At 40.8% G+C, this 17,682-nt stretch overlaps 1 protein-coding gene across 5 annotated transcripts in view; it reads right to left on the reverse strand.

The window, feature by feature from the left end:
• tns1b (tensin 1b) overlaps positions 1-17,682 on the reverse strand; it is a 175,461-nt gene that overhangs the window by 128,019 nt on the left and 29,760 nt on the right. For all 5 annotated transcript variants that reach the window (XM_083997171.1, XM_083997173.1, XM_083997172.1 and 2 more), the window contains exon 2: positions 8,081-8,195. In XM_083997171.1, coding sequence (XP_083853297.1) covers positions 8,081-8,195 — 115 coding nt within the window. The remainder of the gene's footprint in view (positions 1-8,080; positions 8,196-17,682) is intronic.

Raw genomic sequence — 17,682 nt, forward strand, 5'->3', positions numbered from 1 at the left:
GAAGAAAACACAAACAATGATAATCATTTCCCAACAAGTCACAAAGCCTAAATGTGCCCTGAAGAATGAATGTGGAGCTGAACAGCAAATTGATTCCATTTGAACAGACCTGGTGTGTGTCTGTGTGTGAGAGAGGTTCAACTACAGTTCAGTTGTAATAGTTCCAGTCATCCAACAAGTGGCTCTCTTACTGCATCATCTGCTGTGTCCACTCTATCTACTGGAAGTTTCACTTTCACTTAGGGTTGCAAAGGGGCGGAAAATGTCCAGTAAATTTCCAGTAAATTTCCAGAAACTTTCCATGGGAAGTTAAGATGGGGAATTTTGGAAATATTCCAAATTGGAAACTTTCCGTGGGAATAATGGGAATTATGGGAATTTATAGGAATTATTGGGAATTTATGGGAATTAACTGGAAATTGGGGGTGATTTAAACAAACTGTATCACATCCAAACATAAATGTAAATTTTGTTTTCATAAGCAGACATCCATGCAAAAGAATACAATTAAAAAACAAGACATTTCAACAGATTTATTTGTGAGTAGAATTTTATCAAGTTTTAATTCTTGTATGAACAATCAATTAATTTACTGAACAACAAAAACATGAATGTTAGTAAAATATTACTGATTACTTATTAAGGGCCTACCTTCAATTTTGTAAATTTCGGATTTATTCCAGTTAATTCCCATGGAAAGTTTCCAACTTTGAAAATTCACAGAATTTTACAAGTTATGACTCAGCTCAGTCATATTATGGTTTATTTTAAAGACATAAAAGCAGTGTCATCATACAGTATACGTAGATGTCTGCATGTAAAGTATCACAGAGGAAAACAATCTCCTGCACTGACTCCACACTGACAGTGTAGTGACTGTGTCTGCAGTCAGCGCTCATGGAAAGTCATTTTCTAATCAATTTGGTCGATTTGGATAATATTATTAGAGTGGGAGACGGTCACTACCCATCATCCCAGTGGTCATCTTCATCCATCTGCTCCAGCTATTAGGCTAATGACTTCTGCCAGTGAAAGACAGCATAAACAGTAATGCTGATTAAGTTAATTGCTATGGTTGTGTGTATACTTTAGTGTGCGTGTTTTATGAGTCTATGTGTGTGTGTGTGTGTGTGTGTGTGTGTGTGTGTGTGTGTGTGTGTGTGTGTGTGTGTGTAAACTTGGCCGCTGACTAATACTACGTGAAGCACGTGTTCCAGCCCCTGATAGACAATCAGACTATTTTCATGAACTTGAGAATGTCTCTGTAACGTTAGAACATGACAATAACTCCATATGCTGCCAATTCTGAATGCGTGTGTGTTTTAACCCTCGCTGGCATTTGCTGCATACCAGCTGTATGAGCTAAGCAGTCAAGAACAGAGCTTTGATAACCTTTACTCTCCCTCACTCACTCACACACACACACACACACCTGCTATTGTGCCGTGTCTCCAGCCAGTCTTTGAAGAGCTGTGTGTTTACAGTGGATCCCTATATGGGACAGCAGTGTGGTCTCCTCCAGAACAACCCGGTCCAGACAAACCAGTCAGGAAAACTGCTTGAAAAAAGCCTTTGTAGATTTGTTTAAATGTGTTTTAATGGTTTCCTTCAAGCTACAAAAGGATTTTTGTTTTGTTTTTTGCCGTGCAGAAGCTACTGTAAACACAGCAGCTGTGAGAAGCAGAGGAAATGTAACTCTATTTTAATGTATTTTCTCTAAGTTTAGAGGCCAGATTCAGGTCAATGCAATTATAAACCAAAAATAAGGGCTTTATTAACTATAACAAGTGCTAATGTCTCTTTGGCTGAATTCTGAGTTTTACCTTTTAAGGACACAACAGCCTTTTATTGACCCGCCGCTGAACAGAAACCCTCCATTTAACCTGAACTGCACTACAGTGAATGAATACAAAAGCCAGTTCCTGCCCTCAGGGACTTTTCCTTCTCCAAAAATACCCTGCCACACAGGCTGCTGCTTTTTTTTTCTTTTTGAGACTGATAGACTGCAGTCTTGACCTGCATCAACATGCTATTGTTAAAGCGTTCAAGTAACTAACACCTTGTATCCTGGCAACCGGCTGAAGAGGGAGGAAGTCCAGGCGCTGGTGTCATTACGAGACCATGTGACTGGAGCATGTTAGTAAACAAGAGCAGCAGAGGGGAAGTGAGGCAGGGAGGGCTGGGGGAGGGCTGGGGGAGGGAGTGGATCCATCCTCAACAACAAGACTGTACTGGGTTAGAGTTACTGAGGTGTCAACATCTCTCTCTCAGATGCTTTTCACTGTTGAGTCTTCATAGTATTTCATTATGTTATGGATGGTTTTTGAATGGAAATAACACTATTATTCATAAACTTAAAGGGATAGTTCAACATTTTTTGGCAAATTGGCCCATTGCCATAATCCCTACAGTTGTACCTTTAATTATTGGTGCAAGCTATTTTTGGAATGGCCGAGTGCAGCCACAAGCTGCTCAGAGCTACGCTACGGAGGCTAATGGGATTTCTTGGTTTCCCTCATCAAACTCATCAATACACAATCCAATAACTCAAAAACGCTCTCATGGACAAGTTGTGACCTGCACATTCACCACGCTATGAGATAATAACAGAACGTTATGAGACAGACCCGAGTTGTTTTTGAGTTAAACACAGAGACTGCTTGCTGTCCTTGTTCAGCATCAGCGGTTTTGCATGAATTTACCTCGAAACAACTCTGTCTCGTAATGTTACATTATTATTTCATAGCATGGTGAATGTGCAGGTCACAACTTGTCGTTTTGGAGTTGTTAAAATTGTGTATTTGATGAGTTTGATGAGGGAAACCAAGAAATCCCATTAGCCTCTGTAGCGTAGCTTTGAGCGGCTCGCTGCTCGGCTTGGCCATTCCGAAAATAGCTTGCACCGAAAAATAAAGGTAACCGACCTACTGCTACAGTATGACTATAGAGATCATGGCAATGGGCCAATTTGCCAGAATGTTGAACTATCCCTTTAAAGGAACATTATTCAGGTGAATGTGAAGCTACAGTTTAGCTCTGTGGTAACCGAGGTAAACATTATCCTGGCTGTATCCACACTCCAGCACCATTCAAGTCCATTAACATGAATATATTTTATGTCACAGATGATTATTTTGCACTGTCCTTCCTTGTTACAGATGATTATTTTCACACACTTTAAAGATAGTCAGGTGCAAATATGATATACAGCGGGGAAAATAAGTATTGAACGCGTCAACATTTTTCTCAGAAAATATATTTCTAATAGAGCTATTGACATGAAATTTTCACCAGATGTCGGCATCAACCCAAGTAATGCACACATACAAAAAAATCCGAACATTAATGTCCATAAATTAAGTTATGTGTAATAAAGTGAAATGACACAGGGAATAAGTATTGAACACATGAAGAAAAGGAGGGGCAAAAAGGTATGGAAAGCCAAGAAAGCAACTGGAGTTTGTCAGTATTTAGAATGTAATCCTGTCTCCTATCAGTGCAAAGTAATATCTGCTGGTTTAGTCCTGATTGATGCCTTTTAAAAAGGTTTCTCACCACCAAGGTGTCCGACAATAAGAATTGCATGGTGGGCAATGGCAAAGAGCTGTCTAAAGACCTACGCAACCAAAGATTTCAGACAGAAGAGTCAAAACAATAATCAGAAGGGTTCCCTAACAGTCCAGGACACTGGTGGAGAGCTTCAGAAAGACCTGGGATCAGCAGGTACAGTTGTTTCAAAGAAAACAATAAGTAATGCACTCAACTGCCATGGCCTCCATGTCTTGCATGGTGTGTGTGCATGGAGGCCATGGCAGTTGAGTGCATTACTTATTGTTTTCTATGAAACAACTGTACCTGCTGATCCCAGGTCTTTCTGAAGCTCTCCACCAGTGTCCTGGACTGTTAGGGAACCCTTCTGATTATTGTTTTGACTCTTCTGTCTGAAATCTTTGGTTGCGTAGGTCTTTAGACAGCTCTTAGACCGCTCTTTGCCATTGCCCACCATGCAATTCTTATTGTCGGACACCTTGGTGGTGAGAAACCTTTTTAAAAGGCATCAATCAGGACTAAACCAGCAGATATTACTTTGCACTGATAGGAGACAGGATTACATTCTAAATACTGACAAACTCCAGCTGCTTTCTTGGCTTTCCATACCTTTTTGCCCCTCCTTTTCTTCATGTGTTCAATACTTATTCCCTGTGTCATTTCACTTTATTACACATAACTTAATTTATGGACATTAATGTTCGGATTTCTTTGTATGTGTGCATTACTTGGGTTGGTGCCGACATCTGGTGAAAATTTCATGTCAATAGCTCTATTAGAAATATATTTTCTGACAAAAATGTTGACGCGTTCAATACTTATTTTCCCCGCTGTATATCGGTGCAAGCTGTTTTGAGATCTGCGGGGCAGAGACGCAAGCTGCTCAGTGAACACAATGGAGGTATGGTACAGGTCCTCACCACTTCCTCATCACCTCATCAAATACACAATCCAACAACTCTTGTCAAGTTGTGACCTACACATGAAGCAAATACCTACGGAACTACTTGCGCTTTTGAAATCACTCCACCCAGCAACCGTGTCTGGAATGTAGTTCTGGCTGGGTAATGAACCTACAGTACCACTATGACTATAGGGATTATGGCAATAGGTGAATTTGCCAAAATGTTGAACTATCCCTTTAAATCTGTGATGGGAATGTTCTGATTAACTCAGACAAATCTGGGCTTCATTACAATGTTTATGCCAAGCTACACTGAGCTGCTCAGCTAACCAGATGCTGCCTAGAACCTTGTTGCATCTAGCTTTGACCAAATGGCAAAAATGAATGAGTCATAAGACAAGGACACAGACGGAGGGAGAGGAAAACAGAGAGTACATGATGTCTGCTGTCTGAGGAGGAGGCTACAGTTCACTTTGTCGTGTCCTCATAAATCTGTCTCAAATACACACACACATACACACACACTCACCATTTGCTTGTGCACATGACCAAACCCAGACATGAGTGGAAAGAGCAGCATACTGAGTGAAATTAAATCAGAAAAAGAATGAGATGCACTCTTGTCATAACGGTTTATTTCTGCAGTAAATCAGCTCTTACAGATTTACAGATGATGGTCCCAGGTGCTGCTCTGTGTCGTTTTATGAGAACATTTAAGTGACCGTCTCTACACAACTGAACATTATGTATCCAAGAGTAGCAGCCGCGTGCGATTCATGGAAGCATTACCAGAATAGAAACAACATTTTCATTCCTCAATCTAACACATCCTTCTATGGAGGAAGAAAAAGGTAGAAAATAATGCAGTGATTATTTTCTAAATGTTCTTATTTGGTGAGTGCAGGGAAGTCGAGAGTTATTTCCCACAGTTTTAGCAGACTGCTTTTGGGATAAATGATTCTTAGGAAAAACAGTCATTCTGCCAAATCTACAGGACTCACTCACATCACTCGAGATTTAATCATCCACATCAAGGGTAAAATTCAGGCTAAACGTTGGTTATCTGTTGTATTTTTCATTATAAGCCTTTTAAATCCAGGAATTTAATTCTCAACCATCTCCCACCCGCTGTTGGCCAGAGCAGCTGAAGGTAAAACATTTTGCTAAAAGGTTCCTCTGCTGGAGATAAGGAGCGAGGCGATGATGTTAATCAGTCACTCCACACAGCAACCTTTACTCAGACAATAAGCTGCTTTCCGGTGTGAACAACATGTAAAGGTGTGTGTATACAGTATAGCATACCATAACTTACAAGTGGTAAAACTCTTCCAATGAAACTTTTGGCAATCTGACCACTTTTCTAAGAGAACAAAATGTAGTTTAAAATTAAAAAGACCAAAACCAATCTGCAGAGGATAGCTCTTGTTTTTCTATGCTGATCCCTTCCAGCAGTTAAAGCTGTGCTGTGTCAGGCTCAGAGAAGCTACAAGCTGAGATTTCCCCCCTCATGTGCCAAACCAAACATCCGGACATTTCCATAAAGTTTCATTTAGCGTTATCTGTCTAAAAAACACACATCTCCAATACAACATTACAGGCTGTCCATGCAGGCCGGGATCATAAAGCCTTCATTTTCTGTTTCAACCCACTTTGTTTTAAACCCACAACACCAGATGGGAGAGGTTTACTGGCATCAACACTGTTTAGAAACTAGTAAGCACATTAAAGTCTACCATTGAATCTTTCTTTCCTGTGATTGTTTGATGTTTCACATTATACGTCACATCATACCCGGCTGACATCTGTGTGGGCTGAAACACAATAGAGCCACAAAATACTCAACACTGGGGACCCTGATGATGTGAAGTTACAGAAAGTCACATTTATTTAGAAAACTGCCATGTGAACCAAGGAACTTCTTCTTTTTCTTTTTCTTTTCAAATGGAAAATATATCTCCAATTCTGTTCTATAAATGGTTATTCATCAATCAAGCCATGCAAACCTCTCAGCCATCAATCAACTCTTCTGTAAACACTATTAAGGAAATTGAGAAGCTGTTGACCTTCGGCCTCCGTGGCTTCTCCTGCCCTCCTCTGTCATTTGACTGGCTGAACCCTGACACTGAGATGACCTCAGGTAACCCCGCACGACTCCTCATTTAGACCACTGGGGGATACTGGAAGAGATATAGCTTTCACTGTCCTAACAGGCCTGTCAGTGGGCCTTAGCTCCTCTCACTTGGGGAGAGTTAGGTAATCAAACCACTGAGTTTAGACTATGAGCACTGAATTCAACTTTTTAGAGCATGTTGACACAACTTTCCCAGCATAAAGGCACGGGGTCCCGAGGTCACAGACCACACGCTGCTACGGAAACAGTTTTGTTCCTGCTGCTGTTTGTCTTTTAAAGAAGTTATAGTGCACTTTTTACTCCTTTTATTAGGTTTAGCTCATTATTTATGTATTTTAACTTTTTTTTTTAATCGTTTTTGTTTTTAACTCACTGCTCCCTGTATCATGCTCTTAACACGTTTTACAGTTATGTTACACTGATATTTTTATGGAGCATACTGTATATTGTCTGATTTGAACCAAAGTCAGTGAGCTTGATTTCTGTCCATGTCTCTGTTGTTTCAGTGTTTTGTTTTGTCCTTTTAAATTGGGGTTACCCTCCTGCTGCAAAACAAATCTACCCATGGGTATTAATTAAATTACTTGACTTGACTTGACTTAACCTATAAACACTACATATTTGTTTTCAATTTATCATTTATGGTCGACTGCTTCTCTGTCTTTTGCTGGGCTGCACAACACAGTCTGAACAGATAAGCAACGAGGTTGTGATGGACCCAATGAGGGAAACTACCAAGATAACCAGATACCACTGGAGTTTATGACAACTATTACTGGATTTCTTATCAATGGTTACTCTAAGTGCAATAAAAAAGTAGAAGACCAATAAGAACTTTAGACCACAATCTCTGCCAGAGCCTAAATATGATGTAGTTACTATTGTTCTGCAAAATCTGACATTTTTATGAAATATTTTACTGATAGATTCAGTATTAACTTTATGCTGACTGGCCTAACAAGAAAACAAACATATCCTTGGATGATATTAGAAAATGTTATTGTTTCCTATGAGACATCAAAAATGAGCTGGATAACAGGGTCAGTCCAGACGTTATGAGTTGTTGGTCTACAAATCCCCTAATGTGAACAACCAGAAGTGGGAGGGACTTTGGACATTAACAGACAATCAACAATAGGTTAATGTAATGCAACACTAAAAATCAGTCTGAAATAAATAAGATCACCACAACAGTTTTGTATGTATGTACTGTATGTATAAATTCTGTAGGTGTAATATTCATGTTTTTGTAACATAAGACAGGTTTAGGTAGTTATTCATTATTTAAGGAGAGGGGGTGGGAGTCTATACGTTTTACTTCTCAATCCTTTTCGAATATGTCTTTCTATATATCATGTTTAAATGTTTTGTCCTATCCTCTTTTCATTCAAAATAAACATTTCAATCAATCAATCAATCAATCAATCAATCAATCAATCAATCAATCAATCAATCACTTAGTACAGGAGACCAGAGTGTCGGAGTTGGTGACTGACCTCGGCAGACGAGTCCGTCCTGGATGATGGTCTGTTTACATACGCTGCAGTGCTTGGCCTTCTTGAAAGTCTTCACCCGGAACGTATGGGAATGAAGAGCCTCCAACTCCTCTGGCTGCAGATAAGAAAACAACAACAGAAAAGAAAAACAGGGGAGGAATGTTAGTGTGAAAGTGCAGTGACCTGATGAGTCCAGGTAGACGAGTCATTTACCGAGGGGTTCCTTATTCTTCAAAACAGCCTTATGCAACATATAAAATGTGCAGCTGGCCACACGTTTATTACATACATCCATATCCACATGCATTTCCAGAAGTCCACAGCAACTTCCTGCTCAATGCACATGAAACTCTGCATCAACGTCCATCCAGGATGTGAGGTTGGAAGGGTTAGGCAGGCTGAACAACAAGTAGAAAGAGGAGAACACAGACTAATCCCTGCTTTCCTACTTTCTTTCACCCTCCTCCTTCCCTTCCACTCCCAACCTTTTTGTCTGTCATCTCCTTCTCCTCCTTACAGGTGTGTTACACAACTCTTTGGAGAAACTCTCTGACAGAGAGTCAGAGCCACACAATCCCGGTCCTGTCTGTGTTTGTAAACCAGGCATTCATGTCAGACAGCAAACAGAGAAGTCAGGCACTGGGAGTCTGTCCCCTGCAGCGTCTTCATGAATCACCTCCACCTTGTTCCCATTTCCCCCTAATGACTGACTGTGGGGACATGTGACATCATTTATGTGGAGTATTTGCTCAGCTGCTCCCCAGTCAGTTCAGCTCTCAGGTTCAGGCTCCATGGAAACAGTGAATCCACTGAATCCCCCCAACAACCAGACAACCTTACAACATTTTGATATTCTAGTTATCATGTAGTTATATTATGTGTTACATACTGTACAAATGAGTCAAATTAGTGACAAAGGGAACAGAACAAAATCCTGAATTTACTGGCCACTTCAGAATCTGCCTTGAATTAAGACAGAGCCCATAAGTCTCCTATAGTCATGTGTTAGGTAATGTCTAGTGGCTGTAGTGACACATTAACACATTTTTGATGATAGATATGATAAAAAGAAGCAAGATAAAAGAGAAACTGTAAAAATAAAATGTAGATTACAGTGTATTAATATAAAAAGAAAACATGGATGTGCAATTATTGTAACAGCAAAGACAGAAAAGATTGGCTGTCAAGGAAGCACTTTTTCAACCCATCATCTTTTCCTAAACATTACCAACCCATGATCATAACAGTAACCATGACGACAAAGGCAGGTATGACACACACAGTCTGAGTGTTTGTTATTGTAATCGCAACAACGGAGGGTCAGAGCAGCTGCTGCTGCTGGAGAGCAGAGGAGGAAACTGTCCTGTGTGTCATATCAGAGGGCTGATCGCTGAAGAATACACAATAATCAATACATAATCAAACAATATAAGACGTGATCAACGATCCGTCTATACTTTCTGTTGCTATAGGCTTTGCTGGGCTAAACAGAATGCAGTCTTTTTCGTATAATGGGACCCAAAAGTCTGAGACCACTTTCCCAGGCACTTGATCTACAGTATATCACGTGTTTTCATTTGTGGATCTCTTAAAGGAACTACAGTACAAGGAGTTTTGGAAAGCGAAGAGACTGGTGCAGGACGGACAAAAGCGAAAGCATTTGCCAATAATGTTTTCATTAATCATGAATTAAAGTCAGAGGTTCGAAGACGCTCAGATACCGTCGTAGTTCCGACCATAAACGATGCCAACTAGCGATCTGGTGGTGTTATTCCCATGACCCGCCGGGCAGTGTCTGGGAAACCAGAACTAGGAAATGCTGGATGAGTCAACCACTAAATAATAATATCATAATAACGATAAAGACAAAACAATGTATTTATCGAAAATGGGCCCATTAACAAGTGTGGGTAACGTAGATTCATCCACATTAATATGAGACTCTTTTATAACCAAAAGAAAACTCCTGGGGGTCTCTTTAAATGTATCTACATATTTCTGTATTGTGTTTCCCTTCCCAGTGGCAGAACCGGAAAACGAGAGTAAATCTAATGGATATATCTGAACGTCCATATGTTCCTGCATGTGTCTGCAAGCATGTCTGTGTTCCTCTGTGCCCTCAAAGCAAATACAGGGGTTAAAGAGAGATAATGGATGTGTTTTCGAGGCAGGAAGTGCCAGTTTAAAACTGTGTCTTGCCATGAGGCTTCCATTAAGTGCATGTGCACGCTGGACAGGGCTAAAAGTGGCCATGTGGTTGGCATACTCCGGGACTTAGCACAGGAATTTTCATATGGGAAGACCATGGCATCATCAGGCAAAATCTAGTAGTTTCCTGCCTGTAAGAATTCCCAGACTTCAAACCACAATAACCTTAGAACCACTAATGACCCCCCTTTTTTCTTCTCATCAATCCTAAAAGGCAACGTGTTGGAAAAGTGGCTTAGGGTGTGCTGTCGTAGCACGGCGCTAACACTTAAATGATAAAGCAGACCGAGTATCTGTCGGACTCTGACTGTCCAACTTAGCAGAAGTCAAGTAAATCCTCTCCTCTGTTTCTAATGTCCTCTGTCCAGGCAGTTCAGGAACCTGAAGGATACTTCCACTGAGAGCTGATTTCATGCAGGTTATTCTCAATATATGCAGTCAGGTTTACTGGTCATTAGGAGTTCCCTACAGACTGTAGAGTATATAATCTCTTCTCTGGAGGGACATTATCTAAACTTGGACTTCAAATTTCCATTTCTATTAACAAAATGCTCGCATTATTGGAAGGTATGGCATTTCAAAGACAAAGGTGTTTACCAACCGAATCACATTATGGGAAGTGTAGGATTACAGGGATGCCAGAGCGCTGTATACTCCAGAAAAAAACCCAAAGGGTAACCCAACAAAACAGATGAACAATATGAACAAGCACACATTCCTGCTGGATTACGGAGTAAAGTCAGCACCACAGTTATGCTTTTTACGGTACGTCAAGATTGTCCCAACTAACTATACATTGACTGGCACCATAATTACTTGCAAAGTCTATCAGTATTATAAACTGTTTTGATATGTTTAGTTATCTGATAAGCTTTCATATTTACTCAAACTGGCTGAATCATACGTCATGATCTCACTGGTAACTACAACAACACTTCTCCAAACAGTCTTTGAAGTGCCTGACGTCGCGTTGATTCATTTTCATAAGACAAACTAACATGTGTCCCAATGCAAAGGATAATATAATACCCTTGGATTATTTTATTTGTACAGAAAACTGTTATCTTATCAAGGTTATAAGAGTGTTTATGCTACGATAAATGAAACAGTTCCCTGAAATGACTTAAAGGGATAGTTCAACCAAAATTCAAATTTCATTATCTACTCACCCTCATGTCGACTAAGAGCTGTGAGAATTTTCAGAGTCCTCCGTGCCTTCTCTGAGTTACGGGGGGGGTCCGCGCAGCAGTATTTGTCCATATAATGGTTGTCAATGGATACCAACTTTCTTCGTCCAAAAAGACACACCAAAAAACATCCAAACACCTCCATACTGCTCGTCTGTAATGTCCCTCTTGTATTGAAGCCCCGACATGAGGAATTGTTCCGAAAAAAATTAAATAAGTCTATATTTTAAGCTTGTTTGTAGCGGAAGCTCCCAGTGTCTCAGGTCACTGCTTTTCCTGTGTCAGTGCAAATCTCTTTGTCAGTGATTTGCACTGACCGGCAGAACAATTTCTAATGTCGGGGCTTCAATACAAGAGGGACATTACAGACGAGCAATATGGAGGTATTTGGATGTTTTTTGGTGTGTCTTTTTGGATGAAGAAAGTTGGTATCCATTGACAACCATTATTTGGACAAATACTGCTGCGCGGACCCCCCCGTAACTCAGAGAAGGCACAGAGGACTCTGAAAATTCCCACAGCTCTTAGTCGACATGAGGGTGTGTAGATGATGAGTGAAATTTGAATTTTGGGTGAACTATCCCTTTAACACCAAAACCAAATCAACATTTTTATTCTTCAAAGTTTTATTTTCATTAATGAATTAATTTATTTTTTTAGTGAACATTCTCATAATGTTTTTGACACAGGGTTAGCTTGTGTTCCTAATTACATTTTTACAGATTCAAAAATTCATGGTCTCACATGGAGGTTTAAGAACTCAGACTGATATCAGCTCCGGTGTTTATCAGGCTCCATGTGACAGCTCACTGTTTGTATTTCAGAGCCACATGGCAACAGCGGGACAGCCGAGCCTTCATTCCTTCTCTTGGCTACGCCTTGCCACTGCATAACGTGATTAGCTTAATCTAGTTAGGGTGAAATAATGACCATGGCTGTGCAGGACGCGCCATGTTGGCAAAGGGGGCTCTGGATAGGGAGGGGCGGGGGTCTCTGTTTGGCATCCGTGCATATGTTCTCCAAGGTGCCACCATGCCAAGGCTCTGGCTCACACCTGCTGGGTTGGGAATCTGGATATGGATTTCAGGGGATTGGGAAGGGGTGATAAGTGGGTTTAACAGTACTTTGGGGTGTGTGGAGTATTTGTGGATCTGTGTGGATCTGTCAGTCTGTATTTTGATGATTCAAGGTGGACCATTATAGTAAATCAAATATTTTATCTGTTTAGTCAACATGACACCGGGCTTTGTGGGAAGTGATATCTCTGGATTGAGGCGGTGAGCAGGCAGCTCTGCGGTGACCAGAAAAACACTCCTCTGGTTTCTCCTCCAGACTGTTGAGGAATCAACTCTGACAACATTAAACAGTCAATACTGTCAGCAGAATGAACGGGGCTCGACCGCAAGCAGGTGTCAAAAGGAACACCCTCTTAATCACTTTTGTCAAAGTGCCCACTCTCAAACCACACAATGCAAAACAATCATTATGTCCACAGGAATGGACGTTTGAGCTGCTATGAAGTCATCTGTTTTGGATGCAATTACCACAAAGGTATTTGAGAAAGAATTATAGGGGTAAGGGAAAATCAAGAAGAAAATTCTTCTTTGGTCATTTTACAAAAATGAGTTCTTCAATCAATAGAATGTAAAATACAACAAATAACATCATACAGTAAGAACTGTTTTAGAACACCCCTGTGTTTTGTCATTTTGTCCTTTTATTTATTTTTAATTTTTTTCCAAAGTTAAGTCATACACTGCTACAGGTCACCATGAATTGAAAAATCATTAAAGGGATAGTTCAACATGGGATTTCTTGGTTTCCCTCATCAAACCCATCAAATACACAATCCAACAACTCCAAAACGCTCTTGTGGACAAGTTGTGACCTGCACATTCACCACACTATGAAATAATAACGGAACGTTACAAGACAGAGTTGTTTTAGAGGTAAATTCATGCAAAACCGCTGATGCACTATCCCGTCGGGACCAGTTTTTCCACAAGCAGTCTCTTCATTTACCTCATAAACAACTCTCGTAACGTTCCGTTATTATCTCATAGCGTGGTGAATGTGCAGGTCACAACTTGTCCATGACAGCGTTGTGGAGTTGTTGGATTGTGTATTCGATGAGTTTGATGATGGCAACCAAGAAATTCCATTAGCCTCCGTAGCGTAGCTCACAGCTCTGCTCTGCCATTCTAAAAATAGCTTGCACGGACAAATAAAGGTAAGGAACCTACTTCTATGACTATAGGGATTATGGCAATAGGCCAGTTTGCCAAAATGTTGAACTATCCCTTTAAACCTCTGTAGAGAACAGGCCTTTTTCAGGGATTAAGGAGTTGCTAACCCCAACCCAAATTCCTGCAATAATGGAAGTAAATGGAGACTTAAAAGTTAATATAAATGATCCCTACACATGCCCCAACAGCACTGTGACAGGACGTAGATCTGTATGTTGCAGTCTGAAGACAAAAAAGCAAGTAAAGAAAGACGGTTGGTTGGTCAGTCAGGGATTCATCCTACAGCGAGATAATGAAACCAAGTGACAGCAACCAGACGGAGGCTTCACATGATGGAAGCTCAGCACTCTCCTGACTTAAAGCTCACGGAGCTGCTATGACATTAATGGCACAGACGAGGAAAGAATGGAAATCTGCAAGTGCGACACATTCGTTGGAACTTCTGTAACAGCGATGGGCTGAAGTTGCTGACGTCTAAGTGTGATCGACTGCTGCAGTCAAAAATGTGGATAATATTTAGTTCAACATTTATAAACATTCCTCGATCCCTTGTTTTTAAGTCTCAAGTTGTTTATTTGTCCTGAGCTTTAATGAGACACTGAATCATACTCATTTCAGTAACAGATGGAGAAATTGCAACGTACTGTACTTTTGACATATAGCATCAATAATATACAATATAGCATGTATTCATAGTGTAACTAAAACAAACATGGAAACTTGTGCATACATGCTGCTCTGTGCTTGTGTTTTCTATCTAATGATTTATGCATGAAACACATTTTCCAGATTCCACATCAAATTACTTCTGCAACGTGGGGTGTAACACTTTAATCAGCGCTTGTTGCCATAGAAACAAGTTTTTCCACCGTAAATGAATTTTTTGGCCTGTGCTTTCACTTCCCTGTGCCAGGGAACTTAATCACCGTTGATTGAATTTGCCCTGAAAAAGGATTTAAACTGTCGAAAATTATCATTCAAAGTAAACTCAGTTGTTCCTGCACCTCTTCCAGACAGAAATGAGTTACAGGTGTACGGAAAAGTTAACCTTGTTGCTACAGTTGACATGAAATGTCAATGTTACTTGAGTATTTAAGTCAATTAACAGTGTTGTCCCATTAGGAAAAAGTCACTTCAGTCTATTAAATATTGAGTCTGCTTAAAGCTGCTGAGACAATTCTTCTTATGTCACTACGTATACACAATTCTATTAAACCCAGGCCCCAAACACACACATACAGTTATACATTCATGTTAAACATGCAGAATGTCTCAATCCAGGAGTCTATTCAGCAGCCTCTTTTGTCCATTCACACAGCACACACCAGAGCTCAACCAGTAGAAGGGGGGGGTCGGGTCCTGATCATCCACTGGTATGCCACTTGTCTTGAGTGAAGTGCAGTTTGAGGAGTATGATGTGTATGGAGACACTCCAAATGAAATTCCCTCATCCTTAAGGGTTTCATTTCTTTCTTTCTCATAGCAGGGCCGGTAGTGGAGACGTCCTGGTTTACAAGACCAAACAAAGGACAGATCTCTTCAGCAGGCCGGTCTATTTTAGTCCTCTTGGTCCCCGCCACAACTCCAGCCTGGGTCATTTAACCTCAAAATACTATGTAAATACGGCACGGCGCAATATAGCGGGACGCTCCCTTTTGTGCGTTCTTAATTGTTTCCGATCATTAGCAATGCACCCAGCCCTCGGAGTTTGTTTATTGTTCGGGGGGGGGGGGGTGGATGGCGGGAGTATACGAGTCGCTGCTCGGGGAGACATGGGTGATGAGGAGAGCTATAGGGAGTGGGGGGAGGAGAAGAGTTAGATGCGGCTCAGAGAGTATACATTCAGAGGAGACGTGGCCTGAGCTTGATTATTTTCTGTTTCAGTGTTGTTGCAGAAACATGCAAATGGCCTCGGTCTTTCACATTCGCTTCACATTCTCACATTCTCTAATGGGCCACAAAGGAAGGAAATGGTTTCAGACAGGCAACCGGGACCCCCGAAAGCTGGGGTCAGGGTGTACACATACCCCCCCCCCACACACACACACACACAGCTCAGCCACTGCAGCTCCTGGGAACAGACTCCCGTTCCCTTAGAGACGCACGCATAATCTCCTGCCTCACACTCATTAGCACACACGGGCTAAACAGGCACCCTCGTGCATGAAAATGTGCAAACACACACACACACATGAACACACAAGTTACATGAATGTACACACAAACATACACATGCCAAAGGTCTCTACACAGCATCTTCCATCCCCGCACCAATGATTTATTTTTGCTTTATTTACTTGTAACAACGATGCTTTTGATGATTTTTTGAAATCAACACAGCCGTATGTTGTAGTCGACCCCTTCTACTCCGGTTTGCAGAGCTTCTCCTGATGATATAAACTTAGCATGTTGGGAATTATCGATTTATGCATCTGACAAACACTGAGCATCAACACCGATCTTAAATTGTTGTGCACATACACAAAAAATATTGTGGCTTTCAAACAACACCACTGGACAACAGCTGGAATCTAGTATGGACCGGACTCAGGCTGAGGACTCGTTGGGCCAGAAGTTTAATTTTACTATGGGTACACTGTGGTTACAAGCTGGCTGCTGACTGTCTGCAAGGTTGTTGTAAAAAAAAAAAAAAAATCTTTACATCTGGCAGCTTTTACATTACAGTTATTTGATTTATTGCAAATCATACATATAGGGAAAAACAGGGAATATAAGCATATAACAGTTTAAATGGGTCATGTCCATGTGTGAATGTTTGGCAACATGCTAAGAGTTCATCAACGAGTTTTCACTTAAAAACGTTTTTTCCCTACAAACACTGCAAATTGCTGTGACTGTCATTATAATTCTAACACAACCGCTGGCTAGAGGTGAATCTGACGTCAAAGGGATTAAAATGTGAAGCTAAGCAACAAGTCAGAGATAAGACATATTGCAGTTTCTTTAGGTGTTCCCTAACACTGGACCGGAGCGTCAGTGCACTGTGCCAAAGTAAAGAAAGACAGGAAAACAACCAGACAAGCAGACAGGAAAGGGAAGATGAGAACCTGACACAGACAGGCAGAGGAAAGAGAGTGATCTTGTAGGAAAAATGTGGCTGAAATTTCAGTCCTGTCATAAGAAACCTCTGGTTTCTCTGGTCTTCCATAAACTATTGCTTCAGCACATGACACAACACAATTTCAAAATAGCACAATTTTCAGAAAATAACATTAAACTTAAAGTAAAATTTGAATTATGAACTTCATCATATAATCAAAGTTATCAATTTAAGAATATCTGGAAAACTGGTGTTTGTCAAAGACTGTGTCTCAAATTTCCAACAGCAGCATTGAAGTAATAATAATGGATGAAGTGTGTTTAAGAATCAAACTGTTCACACTGGGCAGCTTCAGTATGTGTTAGGTAATGTTATACTATGGAGATAAACCCTTCCAGACTCTGCTATGTGACGGACATTCCAGCTGAATAAGGTAATCACCAAGACACTGTTTTTCTCCTTAAGTGTAGAACTCACAACTTCTCCCTCAACTGTTTTGAACATGTGAGTCATGCAGGCTTACGTAGACACACAAACGCACACAGATTTCACCTCTGATTACACTGGCGTTCACTTTCGGCATTTCATGCATTACCTCATATAGGCCTACACGTGGAGCCTTGTTCATGTCTGCACTGGACAGAAATCCCAGGACATTTGAAACTCTGGAAAGCAAAACAGGCCAGGTAGCCTAACCTCTGTTCGTTGGCCTTCATGTTCAGGTCTTGGCACTTGCATCTATCAACTTTGTGAACTGTGCATTTATGTTTTAGGGTGTACAAACACATAGTTCAGAGCCAATGGCAGATGAATTCACTTTAGAAGTCTGTCTTAGTCAGGATGCACTACGCCACAGGAACGTTCTGAGCTACATGCTAATATCAGCATGCTAACATCCTG

This window comes from Trachurus trachurus (genome assembly GCF_905171665.1).
Source record: "Trachurus trachurus genome assembly, chromosome: 21".
NCBI lineage: Eukaryota > Metazoa > Chordata > Actinopteri > Carangiformes > Carangidae > Trachurus > Trachurus trachurus.